Source organism: Heloderma suspectum, chromosome 3 (assembly GCF_057233095.1).
Source record: "Heloderma suspectum isolate Gila_16-S chromosome 3, 16-S_ref, whole genome shotgun sequence".
NCBI classification, from domain to species: Eukaryota; Metazoa; Chordata; class Lepidosauria; order Squamata; family Helodermatidae; genus Heloderma; species Heloderma suspectum.
The window spans coordinates 122,575,875-122,597,796 of NC_139460.1; the positions used below are offsets into that span (position 1 = coordinate 122,575,875).

A 21,922-nucleotide genomic window follows, 5' to 3' on the forward strand; every position below is an offset into this window, starting at 1 on the left:
CCCCTTGGCAGTGGAGACCACCGATAGGCATCCTCTTTCTTTGGGTGCCGTGACCCAGATTACAGCTCCACTCACTCTGCCTGCCCAGTCCCACGTTGAGCAGATTCAGTTTCACTTGGCCAAGGTTCCCCAATACCCCATCATGCTGGGTGTTTCCTGGCTCTCTAAGCATAATCCTCAGATTTCTTGGGGGCTTCAGCTAGTGGAGTTCTCGTCTCCCTACTGCCGGGAGCATTGCCTCCCAACCAAGGTGCTGGTCCCAGCCCAGACCTTAACCCTTCCTCCCTCTCCTCGTCTGCTTCTGGCAGTTCTTCAGCTACTGTGATCCTCCCAGAGAAGTATGCGGCTTTTCGAGCTGTTTTCAACAAGAAGGAGGCCGACCAGCTCCCCCCTCACCGCCCTTTTGACTGTGCCATTAACCTCATTCCTGGGGCGACCATCCCTGCCAGCTGGCTGTATTCGATGTCAGAGCTGGAACTTTGATCTCTGCAGGAGTTTTTGGACACAAACCTCAGACGTGGCTTCATTCGCCCCTCCTCCTCCCCTGCCTGCACCCCTACCATGTTTGTGCACAAAAAATTGGGAGAACTCCCCCCGGTGCATGACTTCCGAGCATTGAATTTGATCTCAATCCCCAACAAGTACCCCCTCCCCCTCATATCGGAGATGCTGGAGTGCCTGGGGCGAGCCAAGATTTTCACAAAGTTGGACCTGCGTGGAGCCTACAATCTGATTCACATCCAGGAGGGGGATGAGTGGAAGACCTGTTTCGGCACCTGGTACGGAGCGTATGAATACCTAGTGATGCCGTTTAGGCTCGCCTGCCCCCCCCCCCACGTTTTCGCGTTCTATGAATGCCATCTTCTGGGACTATTTGGACACTTTCCTCATTGTGTATCTCGATGATTTACTTATATTTTATGAGGACCCCCATGCCCATCAGCACCATGTCTCCACTGTCCTCCATCTTTCTGCCAAGCTGGAGAAATGTGTGTTTGACTTAACCTCTTTGGACTATCTTGGCTACATTATCTCAGCTGACGGGATCAGGATGGATCCTGCAAAGGTCCAGGCTCTCCTGGCAGGCTCCATCCACCAAGAAGGACTTGCAACGTTTTCTGGGGTTTGTTAATTTTTATATGAAGTTTTTGCCCAGCTTTGCTCAGCTGACATCTCCACTCACTGACCTCCTTAAGGGCAGGAAATCTCCTTTTCATTGGACGGAATCTGCCCAACAGGCTTTCAAGGAACTTAAGAAGTGTTTTAGTTCTGAGCCGATCCTGGTACATCCCAACCCGAGGAAGCCTTTTGTAGTGCAAACTGATGCCTCTGACTTTGCGGTGGGGGCTGTGCTTTTTCAGCCAGATCGGGCAGGTGGCGGGTTGCAACCCTGCGCCCACCACTCCAGGAAGCTGAACGTGTCTGAGAGGAATTATACCATCTGGGAGAAGGAACTGTTGGCCATCAAGTCCGCTTTGGAGACCTGGCGTCATCTTCTGGAGGGGGCACAGCACCCAGTCGAAGTTAGAATGGACCATCGCAATCTGGAACATCTTCAGACAGCCCGTGCCTTAAACCAGCGGCAGATTAGGTGGTCGCTTCCCCCCCCCCCCGGTTCCACCTTAAGATTTGCCATGTGAAAGCCTCTGACAACCTACAAGCAGATGCTCTTTCTCGTAAGCCTGACCTCCAGCCAGGGGGTGAGGGGGATCCCTCCCCCTCTCTGATTCTTCCCCCCGAGAGCCTGGCAGCAGCTGCGGTGCCTCACCCTTGGGAGGAGCTCCTTCACTCTGAACAGGCTCAGGATGCTTTTATCTGCACAAAAGTGGAGGAATTGGGGCTAGCCTCTGCCCCCCCCCCCAGTCTACCCCCTTCTCTTTGCGAGGTGGCCTGCTTTACCATTCTGGCCGGGTCTATGTGCCTTCAAGACCCCTCCACGAGAAGGTTCTCCATCAGTGCCACAACTCCCCCATCGCTGGGCATTTTGGCATCGCCAAGACCCTGCACAGAGTGACGCGGGATTTTTGGTGGCCTCATGTGTGTTGGGACGTCAAGACCTATGTCGCCTCCTGCCCAACCTGCCAGCGGGCGAAGGCCCCCTCAGGCAAGCCCACAGGCTTGCTTCACCCCCTGCCTACCCCCTCAGGGCCTTGGAAACTGCTCTCCCTTGACTTCATCACTGACTTGCCTCGCTCACACGGTAAGACCACTATTCTGGTGGTGGTGGATTTGTTTTCTAAGATGGCCCATTTCTGTTCTGGGTTGCCTGCAGCCAGGGAGATGGTGGAGCTTTTTTTGGCACATGTTTTCCAGCTCCACGGATAGCCCAAGGGTCTCATTTCGGATAGGAGGGCCCAGTTCACTGCCCATTTCTGGAGGGAGCTACTTGGGCTTCTCCATGTGACGCTCCATCTTTCCTCCGCCCACCATCCACAGACGGATGGTCAGACCGAGCGCACCAATGCGACTCTGGAGCAATATTTGCGCTGTTATGTCAATTAGCAGCAAGATGACTGGTTTTCCTTGCTGCCTCTTGCAGAATTTGCTTATAACAATGCCTGCCATGCTTCCACCCGCCAAACTCCATTTTTTGCCACTTTTGGTTACCACCGCAAGGCTTTCCCATCCACCCTAGCTCCCTCTTCAGTGCCTGCAGCCCATGAGTTTTTAGACGAGTTGTGAGCGGTACACCACCTCTTACGGGATTCCCTCGAGCAAGCCAAGACAGCCTACAAGGCCTCTGCAGACCGGCAGTGCCAGCAGGGTCCGTCTCTGCAACTGGGGGACTGAGTTTGGTTGTCCACCCAATACCTCCCCTCTCACTCGCCTGCAAAGAAGCTCATGCCTCGTCGCATGGGGCCTTTCCAGATTATGGCCCAGATTAACCCTGTTGCTTTTTACCTGGCTCTCCCTCCCTCCATGAAGATCCATCCTGTTTTTCATCAGTCCTTGCTGTCCCCCCTGGTTTCTGGTGACCCTCATCGCTCAGTCGGTTCCCCCCCGCCGCCAGTGCTGGTCGAGGGGGAGGAGGAGTTTGAAGTCGTGGAGATTCTGGACTCCCACCTTTCTCTCAGCCGCCTGCAATATCTGGTGGACTGGAAGGGGTACAGGCCAGATGAGTGATCCTGGGAAGCCATGGAAAATGTGCATGCTCCGTTGCTGCTGAGGCGTTTCCACCAGCTGTACCCCCACAAACCCGGGGGCCCAGGGGAGGGGCACGAGGGGGGACCTCATGGGAGCAGGGATGATGTCAGAGTGGAAACTGAGCCCATAGAGCCCCAGAGCAGTTCTGATTCTGAGGAAGAACAGCAATCCGTGGGAGAGGAGCTCGCTCATCTCTCACAAGCACAACAGCTGGCAGAGATTCCTCCTGCCAGCAATCCCGAGAGAGATAGTGACCCTGGCAGTGAGAGAGCGCTGGACGGGGGCTTGCTGGATGCTTGGCACAGATGCAGGGAGCGGCGACAGATGGAGGGCGCCAAAAGGAGGCGCTCTGCTTGTTTGGTGCTAAAACAACAGCCGTGTCCCGAGGACCCAAGGGTCAGAGGGAGGATCTCTCCATAGCCCATAAGTTCAGAGTCTTCCCGCGGTTCTCCTTCAAACGGGGACCAATTGCCTTACCTGGAGCCTAGGCTACTCTGGTATCTACCCCAGTGCAGTTCCTTGCTTAGTTGCTAGTGATTAGTATCTGTAAGAGTCATTAAGTAATAAAGGAATAAAGCCTTGGAAAGAATCCTCATCATCTGTGTCCTGAGCTGGCTATTGGAGGGGACTGTAAGAGGCAGCTAGGGCGCTCCTGACACACAGTCTTATTTTAAAGATCAAGTCATTTGTATTATCCTTCACCTGGCTACAACCAGTTCTTCTGAATGTTCCTGGAACATTGTCTGGCCCTTTTTCATGGGTGAATTTCAGCTGTTCTAGATTGAGATTGTGGATAAGCAACACCTGCTTGTTTGACTCTTGCTCTTCATGGCTGATAGCATCTAGCTGGAGAGTGCTGACCAGCTGGGTACAGAAGGTATTGTGTGAGAGGGAGAGGTTCCAGTTGCCTTGAAGAAGGCTGTCATGAAATTATTCCTAAATATACCCTCTCTAAACCCTAAATGCTGTATCAGCTGAATTAGCTGATCACAAATACCCCTTCTTGGAAAAGATACCCAAGTGGGTGATTGATATACAACTCTAGACACTCTTGGATGATGCTGATCATCGGGATACATTTCAATCTGGTTTAAGGCTCAGATTTGTTATAGAAACTGTCTTGGTCACCCTGGTGGATGTCCTGTCCTAGAACAAGACAAGGGGGAATGAGATCCTGTTAATTTCCTGGCCCCTCAGTATAGACCATGGTATCATTCAAGCTCTCTTGGTTGGGGACACTGCATTGCAGTGGTTCTGCTCAAACTTGGAGGACCAATTTCAGAAGGTAATGGGAGACTATTGGTTGGTTCTGAATGCCCAATTACTTTTATGCTATGGGCTCCTGCATGGTTATATCTTGCCTCCCATGCTATTTAATAAGAACCTACTGTGTGAGTCATCAGTATACTGATGACACCCAGATGTATTTCTCCTTTTCAACAAATTCAGGTGATGCTGTGGAAAGACTGACTTGGTGTCTAGGATCAGGAATGGCCTAAATGAGGGCCAGTAAACTGAGCTAAGTCCTCACAAGCTGGAGGTTCTGAATGCAGGTGATTATTGAAGTGGTGTTCGACCTGTTTCAGACAGAGTTACACCCTGGATGAGATTCACAGCCCAGGGTGCTGATTGATCTTGCTGGAGTCATTGGAAGCCCACGTTGCTTTCATGGCGTGTAGTGCCTTACACAAGCTAAGGCTACACCAACTGCACACACTTCTGGACAGAGATAGCAAGGCCACAGTGATCCATATGCTGATAAGCTCCAGATTAAATGACTACAGTGTGTTAAATATGAAGTTGCCCTTGAAGGCTTCTCAAAAGTTTCAGTTATCCAGGCCATAGCTGTTTGGCTGCTAACTGGGACCGGCCTAAGGATGTCAGAGGAATCTGTTTGGAGGGTGTAACTCAGTAAGCTTTTGCCGGCTCAGCCCCCCAGACTCTGACCCGACCATCTGCCAGCTGGCTCAACTCGGTCCTTGCCGAGTCAGGCCAGCTGGCAGATTTTCCAGTGGTGTGACAGTGAGGGCAGGAGTGAGAGGGGAGCCCCTCTCATGCATCCTCCTGCCCTTGCTGTCTCATTGCCACTGCTGCTGCCGTGGTAATGTGATGGGAGGTGGAGAGGGGAGCAATGCTCCCCTCTCCTCCTCCCATTCCTGCCACCATGGCAGCAGTGATGGCAGTGGTCCAGGAGGAGGATGAGAGGGGCTTCCCTGTTGACCCCCTGTCTCACTGGCGCTGCCACCGCCACGGTAGCCAAAATGGGAGGAGGACAAGAGGGGTTCCCACTCACCCTTCTGCTGTCCCACCAGAGCTGCTGCCACTGCGCTGGCCAGGACGTGAGGAGGAGAGGGGAGCACTGCTCCCCTCCTCCTTCCATCCTCACTACTATGGCAGCAGAGGAAGGACAGAAGGAGGATGACAAGGGAGGTCCACTTTGCTTTCCTCTTCCATTTTGCACACAGTGGGGTCACTGTGAGCAAGTCATTCATCTTCCCTCCCAAGGTCGGGAGGGAGAATGAAAACTTGCGGGCATAGCGACCCTGCACAAATGGCTCCTTCTCCCCCTCCCAGGCCCCAGGAGTGGGAGAACAAACCAATTGCACATGGTGGCAGAAGTTTTTGGTGCAAAATGTTGGTGGGTGCCGGTTGCCATTTTGCACTAAAAACTCAGTAAAGTTCTAAGTTAGTTGGAACTTTACCACAGCTCGGCCTACCTGTGCAGGGCAGCCCAAGTCCATCGTGGGATCTGTCAGGACGGACAACCCTAGACCGGCTTTAGGGACCACACCTTGCTGCTTTTTAAACAGTGGCTGCCAGTCCATTTCTGTACATAATTCAGAGTGCTGGTTCTTGAGTAGCTGCAGACTCAGGTAAGTGTTGAATGGAAGGAGGATACCAACAAGTGTCAGTTCAACATGTAAAACCCAGAAGATCATCTTGCTAAGTGCCCAATCTTGTCCCCACCCTCTTTTTTGATCTGTCACTGTATGTGGTACAAAGATTAGCCTATATGTGGTGGTCTCATGTAAATTTCCTTGTATGATCCCTAGTGCACTTCATTCCCTTTGACAGCTGAAATGTACAAAGGCATTGAAAAGGCAAGGCCATACATATTGGACAGCTGTGAGTGTGCACTTGCACACTCCAGAAGACTAATAATAATAATAATAATAATAATACAGCCCCATTTGCACAAATTTCTGGGGCTGAAAAAAAGAAGAAGCTGAAGAACGAAAAGGGTCAGAATCGGAGTGGGACAGTGGATGAGACAGGCAGACAAAATGGGTTCTGCTGTGAAGAACGATGGGATTCCAGCTGGAGGACAGAGGGGGAAGCGGGGAGAGAAGAACCCACAATGAGCCCAATCGTCTGTTGGGGGCACTGTGTAGCTTATTCACAGGATAGGTTATTGTGTCATGTGAATCTGCCCAGCCTCTTTGGACAACTTAGAGCCAAAACTTTCTTTCTTTCTTTCTTTCTTTCTTTCTTTCTTTCTTTCTTTCTTTCATTCATTTCTATACTGCCCAATAGCTGAAGCTGTCATAACTATAAAACTATATCTAGCAGGTATAACATTTTTTCTCATTTTTTACTCTACAGTAGGGGCAGAAGGCCCAAGCTGGATATTGAAAGTCCTGTTATCCTCCATGCTAGGATCCTGATCTAGAATGGGCACCTGCACCTGCTCTAGAGTAAAGATGAAAAATTATGTAACTGCTAGGTATGGATTTAGCCCCCTGGCATACCAACACCTATACAAGCCTGCATTTAGAAATATAGGTGGATCTTTTTGTTATTGTGGTGTCCTCATCAGAATATTGTATTGTTGGGAAATTGTAGTATTGATCAGGTTGTTGGTAATTTTGGTATTGTTTATTTCATTTATAAAGGTAAAATAAATAAAAATATATTCAAAAAAAGGAAAAGAAATATTGGTGGCAGATTAGTGACTATTTTCTGCACTGGGTCTTGCCCTAGGGATGGAAAAGTAAAGGGGAAGAATCCCAAAAGGAAGACTGGATGGTTGGAACATAACAGCTGCTTAAATGAGATGCATGCCAGTTGCATGGATGAATCTAATGTAAGCAGCTTGTGCTGTAAGGCCAGATTACACAACATTGATTATGTTGAAGCTGCAACAACTTTGGTCAGAGTGATTCCAGAGTACTGCTGTCAGTTTCAGTGCTTCAATGATACGAGTCCAAATGAAGTAGTTTGACAATTGGAGCTTTGGTTATACAAGATGCAGTGTTTGGACTAGATATTTGAATGTGAACAGTGCAACAAATGGAACTCAAAAGGTATAAAAATGTTTCTTCCCACTCCAGTACCTTAAATGAGATGTCTCCAAATTAGGTTTACAAAGGAAAATCTTAGAAAGTGTTGTTGTTGTTGTTCAGTCGTTCAGTCATATCCGACTCTTCGTGACCCCGTGGACCATAGCACGCCAGGCCTTCCTGTCCTGCGCTCTCTCCCAGAGCGTGCTCAAGTCCATATTCATTGCATCGGTGTATCTAGCCATCTCATTAGAAAGTGTTAGTGTATTCTAATGTAGAATATTAGATTATGAACATCTAACTGTATGAAAATGAAATGCTTGTGAGAATAAGACCTTCAAATACTATACATGTGGAAAGCAGGTGTGAAGAAGCTCAGACCCAGGACCCAAATCTGGCCCTCTGGAGTTCCTCAGAAGGCCCTGCCTGCTTTCCCCTGGCCCTGCCCCCTTTCCCCAACCACCAGTTGTTTGGTGGTTTCCCAGTCTTTGCTCTGTTTCCCCCCATTGTAAAAGGTTGAAATGCCTCTCCCAAGACATAGTTACCGGCAGGAAGAGCTTTATGCTAAAATAGGCTGGCATTTTTAACCCTGCCCCTTTTGCCCCACCCATTCCAGTGAACACAGCACTCACCAAGAACTTATCTGAAATGAATTCAACCCTTGGGCTAAAAGAGGTTCAGTACCCTGGGTGTAAAGACTTGAGTGGCTCACATCACTCACAAGAAGTATTAGCATTTAAACCTTAATCATAAGCATATTTACTTTTAGTGAAAAGGCACCTCTTTTTTGAATTTCTAACTAAAGAAAAAGTGCTTCATTAAATGTAAACTAGCAGCTAATAAACCAACATGGGCTCCGTTAACAACAAACCCCTCGAATTAGTATCTCCTATAAACATGGCCCAAGTTTTGTGCCAGTTTTGTAATTCTTTTTTTTAAACTCCAGATCACAAGTTTTGTTCGCCACCCACAACTGTGTACTGATACATCGAATGTGGGTTCGTAGTTAACACACACAACAATCAACATTGGCATATCACCTCCAAGCCTGCGGCAAAAAATTTTGCTAGTTTTTTGCTGTTTTGTGCCAAAAATCTTTAGTTTTGTGCAATCAGCAAAAGCATGAAAATACCCTTAGGTGGGTCCTGGCAAATGTTTTTAAAAATGCACATTGTCGTATCACCTCTGAACTGGTGCCAATGTTTTGTGCCACAAATCCTGAGTTTTGTGTCACCACACATTAGCTTGTACTGCTGTATCAAATTTCTAAGCTAAACAGTCCTAGATATTGTAACTTTTCCTCAAAGTGGGGTTGCTCCAACCCCTTGATAGTTTTAGTTGCCTTAGGATATCCTTCAAGGGACCATAAGATTGCTCTGTAAATATTTCAGATTATATTTGGGATAGTCTGAATAAATTCTCTATAGGAAAAAAAACCCTCCCTCATTCATACATTTAAAATAGTAGCATTTGTTATGGTTTATTTTCTAGCTTCCAAACTAAAGCATAGCTATTTTAATCAGCCACATACTGTTTGTTTGTGTGTTACTCATTTTACCTTCATTTCATGCAAGCTAATTTATCATGTGTGTGTTCATATTGTGCATACACAGGCACTGAAAGATAATAATTAGGAACATCTGTTTACGTTTACCAGAAGCAGATGTTAAATGAATTACATTGTTTATATACTCAGCATCATTTCAAGAGAAAGTATATAAGTATTCCTCAATGTTCAAAGAATTATAGATCATTCATTATTAGTACATTTGACTTCTTCCTTTTAAAAAACAAACAAACCTACATATGCAATCTTTTTATGTAATATTATAACAATGAATGTCTTTAAAGTTTCAACTGAAATTGTTACATTGTTCTTTCTTGTGTAGTTACAAATTAGATACAAACTTGGACAGCAATCTTACATTCCCTGAACAATGTCTGAGGTGGCCTTAGGATGCAGCAGATCTCCTCCTCCGAGGCCAGAGAGAGAGCTTGGACCTTGAATGAGGAGATCCAACTGTGGATCTTGCCCAGTCCACCTCAAGCCCCTCCCAGCTGCTGTGGAAAGCTCTGCAGCAACTCCTCTCCCAAGGACTCCATTCTTGGAAAGGGGAATGCTAGGTGCTAGCCAAAGGGCAGGGAGGAAAGAGGCCATGGATCCAGTGGGTAAAGGAGCTCAGAGAAGCACAAATAGTCTCTGTTGCTCCTCCCACTCTGCCATCTACAGCTGGGCAGAGCTTAGGATAGATGGAGCCTCCATCATCCGAGCATCTAGCCCATAAGAATTGCTCTCTTAGAATACCTTCCTAAGCTGCAATCATGCCTCCTCCGCACCCAAACACACAAAGAACATGATTCAGCAGCCCACTCTTTCCCAGGCCCAATGCACAGCCAAGTCCGGTTTCTCCAGAGAGTATCTGCAGGGACCCAGGGGGGATCCAGGAAATTACAGGGCGGTTAGCTTAATGTCTGTTCCAGGTAAATTGGTTAAAAGCATTATTAAAGATAAAATTGGTAAGCGTATAGAAGGACAAGCATTGCTGAAAAAGTGTCAACACAGCTTCCACAAAGGGAAGTCCTGTCTCACCAAACTTTTAGAGTTCTTTGAGAGTGTCAATAAACATGTAGACAGGTGTGATCCAGTAGACATTGTTTACTTGGACTTCCAAAAGGCTTTTGACAAAGTTCCTCACCAAAGACTACTGAGCAGTCATGGATTAAGAGGACAGGCCCCCTTATGGATCAGTAACTGGTTAAAGAACAGAAAGCAGAGAGTAGGAATAAATGGTAAATTCTCCCAATGGAGCGAAGTAAATACTGGGGTCCCACAGGGATCTGTATTGGGAACAGTGTTTTTCAACTTGTTCTTAAATGATCTAGAATTAGGAGCGAGCAGTGAAGTGGCCAAGTTTGCCAATGACACCAAATTATTTAGGGTGGTTAAAAGAAAAAAGGATTGTGAGGAGCTCCAAAAGGATCTCTCCAAACTGGGAGAATGGGCATCCAAATGGCAAATGCAGTTCAAGGTAAGCAAGAGTAAAGTGATGCATGTTAGGGCAAAAAATCCCAACTTCAAGTATAACCTGATGGGATCTGAGCTAGCGGTGACAGACCAAGAAAGAGATCTTTGGGTTGTGATGGACAGCACAGGTGCAGCGACTGTGAAACAGGCAAACTCCATGTTGGGTATAATTAGGAAAGGAATTGGGAATAAAACTGCCAATATCATACTGCCCCTGTACAAATCTGTGGTGCAACCACACTTGGAATACTGTGTACAGTTCTGGTCACCACACCTAAAAAAAGATATTGTAGAGCTGGAAAAAGTGCAGAAAAGGGCAACTAAAATGATCAAAGAGCTGGAGCATCTCCCCTATGAGAGAAGGTTATAACAGCTGGGATTGTTTAGCTTGGAAAAAAGGAGGGTAAGGGGAGACATGATAGAGGTATACAAAATTATGCATTGTGTAGAGAATAGGGAGACTTTTTTTTCTCCCTCTCATATAATACCAGAACCTAAGGTCATCCCATGAAGCTGATTGGTGGGAGATTCAGGACAGATACAAGGAAGTACTTCTTCACACAGTGCATGGTTAAACTATGGAATTCACAACCACAAGATGTAGTGATGGCCATCAACTTGGATGGCTTTAAAAGGAGTTTAGACAAATTCCTGGAGGAGAGTGCTATCAATGGCTACTAGTCTTGTACCAGAAGCATTATGCAGTACCAGAAGCATTATGCCGATGTACACCAGTTGCTGGGGAACATGGGTGGGAGGGTGCTGTTGTGCTGGTGCCTTGCTTGTGGTTTCCTGGTTGACAGCTGGTTGGCCACTGTGTGAACAGAATACTAGACTAGATGGACACGTGGTCTGATCCAGCATGGCTCTTCTGATGTTCTTATGCACAGCAGGGATGTGCCTAAAGTCCACCTAAAAGCCTAGGACTGTCTTCACCAATTACAGTGAAGTTGGTGCCAACTTCAGATGCCAGGTAGAACTCAGTTTAAAGGGTATTCCAAATTTGCAGTGCCATGACAGAAAAGGCCCTGTCACTTGTGACCACCCAGCTCACCTTTGAAGGTGAGGGGGTACAAAGCAGGGCCTCAGGTATTGACCTCAGAATACTGGGAGGTACATATGGGAAGTGGCAGCCCTTCAGTTATTCTGGCACCAGATTGCTTAGGGCTAATAAACTAGGTTAGAACCAGAGCCTTGATCTGAGCTCAAAAACAAATGGGCAAGCAATGGAACTCATATGTTCTGTGCAGTGAGCCCAGGTTAGACATTTGCCTGCAGCATTTTGCACCAAGTGAATTTTCCAAGATAGCCTCAAGAGTAGCTCCATGTAGAGCATGCTACAGTAGTCCAACCTGCATGTTACCATGGTGTGAATGACAAATATCACAATTTGATTACTGATTCTTTTAATAAAATGTCAGCATACAAAGACTGGCTGAGAAACTTTCCTATTGTTTTGAAGTTTATTTGGAGAGCAGTGGAAAGCTTTAAAAATATGGCTACAGTTTAATTCAGAAACAGGAAGACGATAATACAATCGTTTTTCCCCTGTGTAAGGCAAAGTGAAGCCCCTCTCCTGCCACTGCTGCTTTAGTTTAGTTTAGCCACACCTGTCTTTGACTGTTTTGTTAGTTTCTTTAAAGTCGTTAGAGTGCTTCTAAATAAATCTACCTATTCCCCTGAGAATGTCAGCTTAAAAGGGGAAGAAATGTTCTGCTGCATGAAGCAGTTTCAGTGTTTTGCTCAACCTAAGGTTATTTGTCTTTTGAGTTTGTAGTTTTCTTGCATATTAAGCTTTCTGAGCCTTACTTTAAAAACAAAACAAAACACAAAACACAACACCAGTCATTAACCTTGTTGACTGTCTCTTTTCCCTGAAGTTTCTAAACAGCTGGAATGACTGAATCTTGAAAAACACTGACTCTACATCTCAGCTCCTTTAGGTGGAGCTTAATACAGAGTTTTTAAATGTAATCTTTATGCATCTTCAGGAGGTTTCATATTACATGTGGGAATCTTGTTTGCTCCAGGCTTTCCACAGCAAAACCACAAAATGTGAATGACAGATGTGCATTCATAAATAAATACCCTGTGGTTAGTGGCCTGAGAAAGAGTCTGACAGAAAGATTCATCTTGTGCTTGCCACTTGCAGGACAGTCCCATATTCCCCTCTGGATCCTGATTTTTTATTTTGTATTTGGTGGCAGGGAGTGGGCATGAAATAGGTGTGCTGTGGAGCTAGGCCAAGCAGCAGAAGGACTTGGATTATAAGGAACAGGCCAGACAGGGATGTGTAAAAGGGGGGAAGGAGGAGAATAAAGGGACACAGCTCTTCAGTTCACTGAGGCTGCAGTCCTGCACACACTTACCTGGAAGTCCCATCTAACACAGTTAATCTTTTTTTCTGAGTAAACATGCATAGGGGTGTGCTGTGAAAGGAATGCTGGTGCCCTATCACTAACTTCCATATTCACACAAGTAATGGTTAGAGTGCTGGACTTTGACTAAGGCTGCAGTCTTATACTACTTACCTGGAAGTAAGCACCATTGAACCAATGGGACTTATTTCTGGGTAGACATGCCCAGCTTTGGCGTATTTCTACACGAGCAATTTATTGCACACTCATAATTGGCCACTCATGGAAGTTTGCAGGTTCTTCACATGACATCTCCCACACTTTTCCCCCTTTATCCCACTTCCAAAAAATCAGAGACAAAACAATAAGGGATGTTCTGTCCATTATGTTTAATGACAGCAAAGTGCTATTATCACAGAACCATCTAGGGGCTGTAAAAATAAAATGTATAGAATCATATAGAACTTGCCCAGGAAGGACTTCCCTTAATTTAAAACATGTGTCCGCACATGTAAAGGAGCCGGCCCTAATTGCACAAAGAGTCTGGAAGAAGAAGCCCTGGTAATGTTGCAGGATAAAAATCCTGGTGTGAAGGAGCCCTTGTGCTATGGGATTGAGACCGGGGAGAGTTGAATTCAAATCTCCGTTACTACCTCTTCAGCATAGCCTTCCTCTCAGAGCTGTTCTGAGGATAAAATAGGGCGGGCTGGGAAAACGGGTGGCCTCCTCAGCTTCTTGAAGGAAGGGAGGGATAAAATTAAAGCAATGATAGAAGACTAGCAGGAAAGACATTCCACTGCAGTGAGATATGGTAGTGAATAGCCACAACTGGCTTGATATATTTCTGATCATTCAAGAGGTACTGAGTGATAATGCACTTGGTAGTTAATTATATCTGTTTAAAACCTGTGTGGGGCAAAGGCTCATGCTGAATATCTTTGGACCACTTAGGCTGCAATCCTCTGCCTGGAAGTAAGGCTCACTGAACTCATTGTAGCTTTCTGCTGCATCGACATGCATAGGATAGCGCTTTCAGGGTCCATTTTCAACCACAAGTACCTAAATTTGCAAACAACAGTTCGCCCTTGCATGGCCTTTTGGACGTTACTAGATGCACACTTTTTCAAAACACATGAGTACTCTTCATGCACATGTATATTATCTTCGGTGATACAATTTCTGAGCTTGAGGTTTATTACCTTAACTTCTTAAGCTATGGACCACTAATTGGTAGAGCTGGACATTGCCTGGGAATCAACTGATGAGGGCAGTATATACATTTCTTATAAAAATGATACCTAATTTACAGTTTTGCTTGTGCATTGTGTGTGCGTGTGTGCGCGCGTGTGCATGCGCATTTCATGGATAAAGAAGTTCTACTTTTCAAATTACATAGGCTCTCTTACTACATCATAAAGGCAGTTGTAGCTTCTAACACTGCCTACATATAGAATTTCAATGTGAGCATTCCGTATGCAGTGTTGATAAACTAACATGTGGCTTATTTATATGTTATTTAAAAGTTAGAACTGCAGCGGCAGCCCCAATAAATCAGATTATTGATTACCAATAATAGGTATTTGTGTAATGCCTGATCAACATTTTGTCATTAGATCAAGGTTCCATAATGCATTTTATAAGTTCATGAATGGTTCCTTTGATGGAGATTCTTTCACATAATTTGGATAACAGAATGCAACACAGTGAAAACAATCTCATGGTATTGTCCCATTTCCTCTCTTCCCTGCACAGTGCTAATCTTTTGTATTGCTATGGTCAGTTTCTCTTCACATGCCAAACTGAAGATACTGTGCTTTTGGTCGCTATGCCAACCAACCTTCTCTTGCAGTGCCTCTAACTGGTTGATATGGCAACCTTTCTCATTTCACTTATACTTACCAAAGAGGTTCTTAGTACACTTATACACACCAGAGAGAACACAGAGACTTTAAGGAGGCAGTTTGCATTGCACTGGAGATGTGTAAAAAATGGGCATGTCCAGTAACACACCATTTGCAGCAAACACAGACTTTCGACACTAGCTAAAAGTAAGCTCTGAAGTAGGTAAACCAAGTCAAAAAGTATTGTCCAAGCCCCTTGATTAAGCACAACAGAGATACATAACTGTGATTAGGCACAGACCTAATAGTACCCATAAAAAGGGGTAGGTAAGGTGGTACCCACTGGCACCAGCATGCCCCCAGATGCCTTTCTTGGTGCCTATTGAGGTACCCTACTCCTCCCACTTTTTATTTTTTTATTTATTTTTCTTACCAGCAGCTAGGAGCACTTCAAGGTAAAGTGGGGACCTCTAGCCACTGCCGTCTTCATTTCTCATTAATGTCTCTGGGCTACATGATGGGTCTCAGAGACATTCTTAGGAAAAGAAAATGTTGGGCAGCTGCAGGCTGATGCTTTCCTCTGCAACACACCCAACCACCATGAAAAAAAAAGTGGGGGAGACTCCTGTCACTTCTGTCTGGTGAGCTGGGAGGACGGTATAAATAGAGCAGTGAAACAAAAAAGATAGGGGAAAGACTTGGCTGGCCTAAAGCAGGGAGGAGAAAAAGAGAGTTTGCCTTCTATGAAACAGGTTTCTGTTGGTGCCAAAAACTCTGAATTCAAAGGCGTTATTTAGGCCACAACCCTATGCATGTTTAGACAGAAAAAAAGTCCTACAATTCCTAGAAAAAAAGTCCTACAATTCCTAGCATGCCCCAGCCAGCCATGCTGGCTGGGGGATGCTGGGAGTTATAGGACTTTTTTCTGTCTAAACATACATAGGGTTGTACCCTTGGTGTTGGGGCTCAGATCTCACCTCTGCCTTGGGCACAGCACTTTGGGCAGAGTTACTTGTCCTTTGCAACTAGCTATGCCTCCCATAGCAGCTATTTTATGGTGGTGCCCGACTGTGCCTAATTGCCAAATGTGCCTATGCATCCCAAAAGGATGTCTGGCCCTGTCATAAGAAGCCAGTAACTGCTATCATGTTTTTAGCATGAATGACATTTTTCCTAGGTCATTTCTGTCACTGCCCATTGTAAGTGGAGCAAAGGCAATAACCTGGGATAATTTGGTGATTATATCTAGTTATATCAAATTCTCAGGACAAAAAATGCTGATAAAAACTTTGGCTATAAACTAGAAAAAATATCTTCAGTACAATAAGGTTGAAAGGAAATATTCCTGATGCAAAGGACAACAGTGCATGTTTCATGTGTGTATGTGTAAGACACATGTTGCATATGCTAGATTCGCTGGTTTTTCTCCAGTGATGGGAGACAAAGCAGAACCTTGAGAAATTCTATAGGAAATCCTATACAGTTCCCATGGGGAAGAACAACAGTCTATCAGCACCACCTTCTGGGACCTGCTCTCTAGAAGAAATAAGACTAATTCAGCACCCCCCCCCCAGTGTGAACCCAGAATAGAGGTCCAGAAATATACCATGGTTTATGGTATCAAAAACAGCTGCAAGGTTGAGGAGAATCAACAGGGTTACACTGCCCTCTCTCGCTTTCTCTCTTTCTCTCCCCTAGCAGCACAGTGGCCAAGTTTATTTCAGTTCTAAGCCCGGCCTAACTCCATAGTGAAGTGGATCTAGACAATTAACTTCAGCCAAAAGTGCCTGGAGGTGACCAGACACAAGCTGCTTGAGTACCTTGCTCAAAAAAGGCAACAAGAAAACTGGTCTATAATTGCTGAGTTGAGCAGGGTCAATAAATGGTTTCTTAAGGAGGGGCTTAGCAAGCACCTCCTTCATGGAAGCCTAAAGATATCCTTCCAGAAAAGATTCAGTAACCACCATGTTGAGCAGGTTAGCTATTCCATTGTCCAACTGTTACAAGGTAAGTAGGGGCAGAGTCAAGAGGGCACACTGTGGCTCAGACTTCCTGAATCACCCTGCCTGCATCCTATGCTATATTGGTTGTGGAATCTGTATGAGAGGCCTGCTTAGCTACTGGATGCATTTAAATCACTTTCACAATTAATCCAGTTCTATTAAATGAAACTCATCTAGTATCTAAGGAGGCTTCATACATATTCTGCATCTATACAGCACCCAGGTCAAAGCATTACAAATGCTTTGCAAACAAGTAACAGCAGGCCACCAATGGCTCCAAGGATTCATTTATACAAGGCTAAATTAGCCTTCTAACAACCCTAATAAACTTGCCAGACAATGATTTACAGGTGCAATGTTGGTGGAGAAGTAAGATTTCTTGACTGCCAGCATTGGCAGGGAATAGGGTCTCAGATGGACCCTGTGCTGTGTTCAGTCAGATTTATTACAAATGTTTTGCTATTTGCACTCCACCTGCGATCCCAACAATTTCATTTCTGACAACTCCCCTGAGAAGCAGGATGCTGTATTGGATCTATTCAGTGAGAGAGGGTGCCTAGAAGCAATCATATCAACTGCCTTAGTCAGTTCCATCTTCCAGAAACTGATCAGGCCATCAACAGAGTTTCCCAAGTAGTTGAAATTTCCCAGAAAGATGATTGGAACCCTACCAGTATAAACATCTCCTGGAGATACCATTTGAAGAGGTCCGTCACCTCTGCACAAGTTCTGAGTTGCTATTAGTCCCACCCTTACCAGTAATTATCAGTCCATGAAAACTGAATAGTAGATGGCTCCACACAGATATCCATCTTCTCTTCTAATATGAAGACCACATCAAGAATGTGGCCTGCTGAATGTGTTGTGCCAGAAACATATGCTTCCATTCATGGGAATGGAAGTACCACAGAACTGCGGACATAACTGACAGAGCCCTTCCACAATTCCACACAGTTGATACTTGTTGGGAATCAGGATATGGAACAAGGTCTCCCTGCAAATCTCAATAGGTGGCAGGACATATAAGAAGAGACACTCCCTAAAGCATCAGTTTTTATTATGTGAGTTTTATTGTTGTATGCCACCTTGAGGAGGGGTCCTGCCCTGAATGGCAACCAAGAAATGTTTTAAATCGAATAAGATAAGTTAGACCCACACCATTTAGAGCCTTAAAAGTTAAAAGCCACACTTTTAATTGCATCTGAAAGTAATTGGCATAAGGCTGTTGTCCTGTGTCCCTGATATATATTTTAAGAGTTTTTTAAATATACATACATGAATTTGTATATATCCATAACAATGAATATATATGAAATGCATATATATGAAAATATATCTTATTAGCAATTATACATAGGCTTCAACAAAAGCAGACCAGATATTCAAATAAGTATCCATTTGAACAGATGGCATCTATATGCCACCTGTTCAAATGTTGAAAGTGTTATAAGGTTCTCAATCCATTGCAGTATAGGAGGTGAGCATTTATCCTTCCAATGTTGTAGTGTCAGTCTTATAATATAATAGCTGTAAAGAAGGCATGGAGAATCCATTTATGCTGACGATTCATTAATTTTCATGCAGCAGGTAAATAATTTGAAAGAGCGTGTACATCAGCAAACATTAAAGTTGTTCCAATACAAAATTTATCCATACAATAACCTCCTCCCAGAAAGAAGCAACTACTGAACAACACTCCCAAATTTATGTTTAAAAGACTAATTAGCACCATTGCACCACCAGCAATTAGACAAATTAGAGAATCCCTTATTAAAGAGAAGTTGCAGTGTCCAATAGACATGAAACAAGTTTTTCCTGAGTAAGACACAACCTAAGATCCATAGATGTGACAGGTATAAATGCCAAAGTGGTGTTCCACTGATTAGGCAGAATGGGACAATCCAATTCCCTATTCCATTCCTGCTTAAAACCCTGTATATCATATTTATTCACCAATAGCAAGTATTTATAGACATGAATCATGGGTCAATTTGCCTGACCAGCCTCAATAAGCACTTCCAATAATGACCACGACTCTGATGCTGTAAAAGTGGCCAGGCCAAATCTAGATACTAACAAATGCTGCAGTTGCAAGTATTTGTTGCATAGCTGGGAAGTCATATTAAGTACACAGGCTAGAAAATGACAAGAACTCATCATTGGCACCCACCAGCTGATCCAAAGTAAAAATCTCCTTATCTGCCCATGTCTGCCACTAAAACATTTTGTTACCAATTTTTAGATCTGGATTGCCTCATAAAGTCAATTTAGCATGAGAGAATGGATCAAAGTGGAATTGACATGACATTATATACCACCCATCTCTAACTGTTTATATATATATATATATATATATATATATATATATATATATATATATATTAGAATCCTACATGAACTCAGCTTTAAAGATGCCCATCCATCTAAATAATGAGAAATCTCATTAATCAATTTATTCAAATTAAGCTTAATTGTTTCAGATATCTCTCTGAGAATAAGTATTACAAGATAAGTAATAACATCCAAGCACCATCAAAATTGCCAATCTGCTGTGTCCCTTGTGATAATAATGTGTACACTAAAAATACATGCATATTAAACTGGTGCTTAATAGAATTTAACAGTGTGCCTTAGACATTGGTGTCAAACTTGGAACTGCTTTCTCATTTTTGGGTGTTTAAACGTATGTGGTATTTACAGCTATAAGTAACATTTTGGAACCTTTTTATTCTGTGATGCCATTTTATTCACCAAGTGAAGTGAGATGTTCGGTACTGGAAAGGATAACACCATTTCAGTGTAGATCATGGGAGTACTTTGTTTTTATATACATGTAAGTAATGAATTTAAAATGCAGTTCCACATTTTAGAGTGGTATAGAGCTACTGAGTTTTTCCATAACTGATTTAAAATAATTATTGCTTCCACTGACTGTACAGAATATGCTGATTAACTTGAATACTCAAGAAAAAGTAATCTTGAGTAATTATTCATTTGCCCCATTTTATGGCCAGTTTTATTATAGCATCCTATATCTCACTCAAAAGAGAATGGCAGATAGTGGTAGCAACTAGTTTATGGGATTATTACCATTAAAAACTTCATTACTTTTATTCCTAACTTGAAATTGCTCTATAATTTTGTAGAGTATTTTTCCATTTTTACAGTGCTATGGAGATTATATATTTTTTCCTTTCATATAATGGGAATTTAATTTTCTTCCCTCTGAGTTGTATAGTTTATCTGCTCCATGAAATGATAAATCACATATTTTCTTGCTTGCATGATGTGTGAAAACTACAGTAAGGGAAACCTTGCAGAGGTAAGCACAAATGTCTCACTCTTCTATGCATTAAGGGCACAATCGTATTCAGATAGGTGGCCGCCTCTGAACTCAGAGGTGACCAATTATCCAGTGCAGGGTAGGAGAAGCACAGAGGGGATCATTCCCTCCATGCTTCTCCTGCCCTGCATTTTCGGCTAGACAGCCGATTCAGGCTGTCTAGCCACGGGAGGGCTGAGTGGGGGAGGAGGCTGCTGTATGACACACTAGATGTGTTGTACAGGCATTTCTGCCCTCCCCACCCCAGAATGCCCCAGACATGCCCCTTTTTGGTCACTCCACACTCCTCTTGCAAGCATGGAGGACAGGGCTGTTCCATGCTGCCTCTGAGGCAGTGTGGAAGTGGGGGAAGTCGGTTCTCCTGGAACCGACCTTAGAGCATGGGCTCCAAGGTTGGCTCCTGGAAAACAACATATCCTGTGGCCATCTAGCCACTGTCTAGCGGCCATAGGATTGCTCCCTTAAACACTGGTCCACAGAGTGGTATAGATTTGAAAGTTACTACTTACTGATCTACAGCAAAGAAAACAGCTCAGTCTTCTGTTGCTGGGCAGGAAGCTTTATTCTCTTCTTCTTGAAGTAAACAAAGCTTTTCCCCAATGATAATGCGATGGAACTCAGTGGAGAGTACAAGATAGCTGTGGTGTGCCTTTTTGCTTGGTATTAATTCTCTTTTCCATTGACATAGGCTGTTTAGGCTGCTTCTAGTTTAATCAAATTACTAATATTGTACTCTAATGTGTTTTCTCATGCTATAGATGTATACCTGTGGGTTGTAGTAATCTAGGCTTTTTTTTTTCAAGTTACTTATTATAGGCCAATAAAAATACTTCGCAATTTTATTACAACTAAAACCAAGCTTTAATTAAGCTATCACTAATAGAGAATGTATTTGTTCCTATACTCTACATCAGAAAATTGTAGAAAACACCAGGGGGTATATTGTCTTTCTCATAATGCACTAATAGAAATTGTTTGCAAGGACTTAAAGCACTATGTAACGGCTATTCCTCTAAACAGCAGTGACAATTAGTCCCCACTGAAGATAGTTTTTCATCTAAAATGGGCATCATATTCTCCTGTCATGTCTGATTGGGGTTTCTGAAAAAGCCAGATGGATGACCAGTTCTGCTATAGCTCTTTGCAGTGTGTTCTTTCATGGGAATCATTCCAAAGGTATTCCCATGAAGGCAAATGTTATATCAGAAGAGACTTTTTAGTAACAGTTTTCACACACTCAAAATACTATGAATTTCACAGCATCTCTTTGAAGAGAAAAGTATTTTTTCTACATGTTTTGAAATATCTAATCCAACTATCAATCAATTTATGTAAAATGCATTGTGATATAAAATAGCAAAAATTGAGCATGATTTCTTAAAACTAGGTTTAGAATGAACTGTCTTACACAAAGAAGATGCAAAAGCTGATTCCAGAAGTGCAGTATATAAACAAGACTTAACTTCAGTTTCTCCTCTTCTCTCCACCAGGATTACACATTAACTATGTATTTTCAACAATACTGGAGAGATAAAAGACTAGCCTATGCTGGGATCCCTCTCAACCTTACGCTTGATAACAGAGTAGCAGATCAACTATGGGTGCCTGATACATACTTTCTAAATGACAAGAAGTCGTTTGTGCATGGTGTTACAGTTAAGAATCGAATGATTCGCCTTCATCCAGATGGCACAGTATTGTATGGCCTCAGGTTTGTATCTGTATGATCGAGTTTTCTCTGGCATTGGTCTGTGCTTTGTATTGTTGTTCTTTGAATTGTCATGGTGCATGGTTATCACATACTTTCTGCAACATATTTTGTATCCTTACTGCTTTTCTAAAGATGCCTCTAGAGAATAAATTACATTGTCAACTTTCCTTAATTTTGCCTGCACTCTTTAACGTTTGGTCAGGTAATTTTGAAAATAT

The 21,922-nt window shown here is 43.8% G+C and overlaps 1 protein-coding gene across 3 annotated transcripts in view; it reads left to right on the forward strand.

Moving 5' to 3' along the window:
* Positions 1-21,922, forward strand: part of GABRB3 (gamma-aminobutyric acid type A receptor subunit beta3) — a 258,047-nt gene that overhangs the window by 199,302 nt on the left and 36,823 nt on the right. For all 3 annotated transcript variants that reach the window (XM_084841776.1, XM_084841777.1, XM_084841778.1), the window contains one exon: positions 21,484-21,704. In XM_084841776.1, the coding sequence (XP_084697902.1) occupies positions 21,484-21,704 (221 nt within the window). The remainder of the gene's footprint in view (positions 1-21,483; positions 21,705-21,922) is intronic.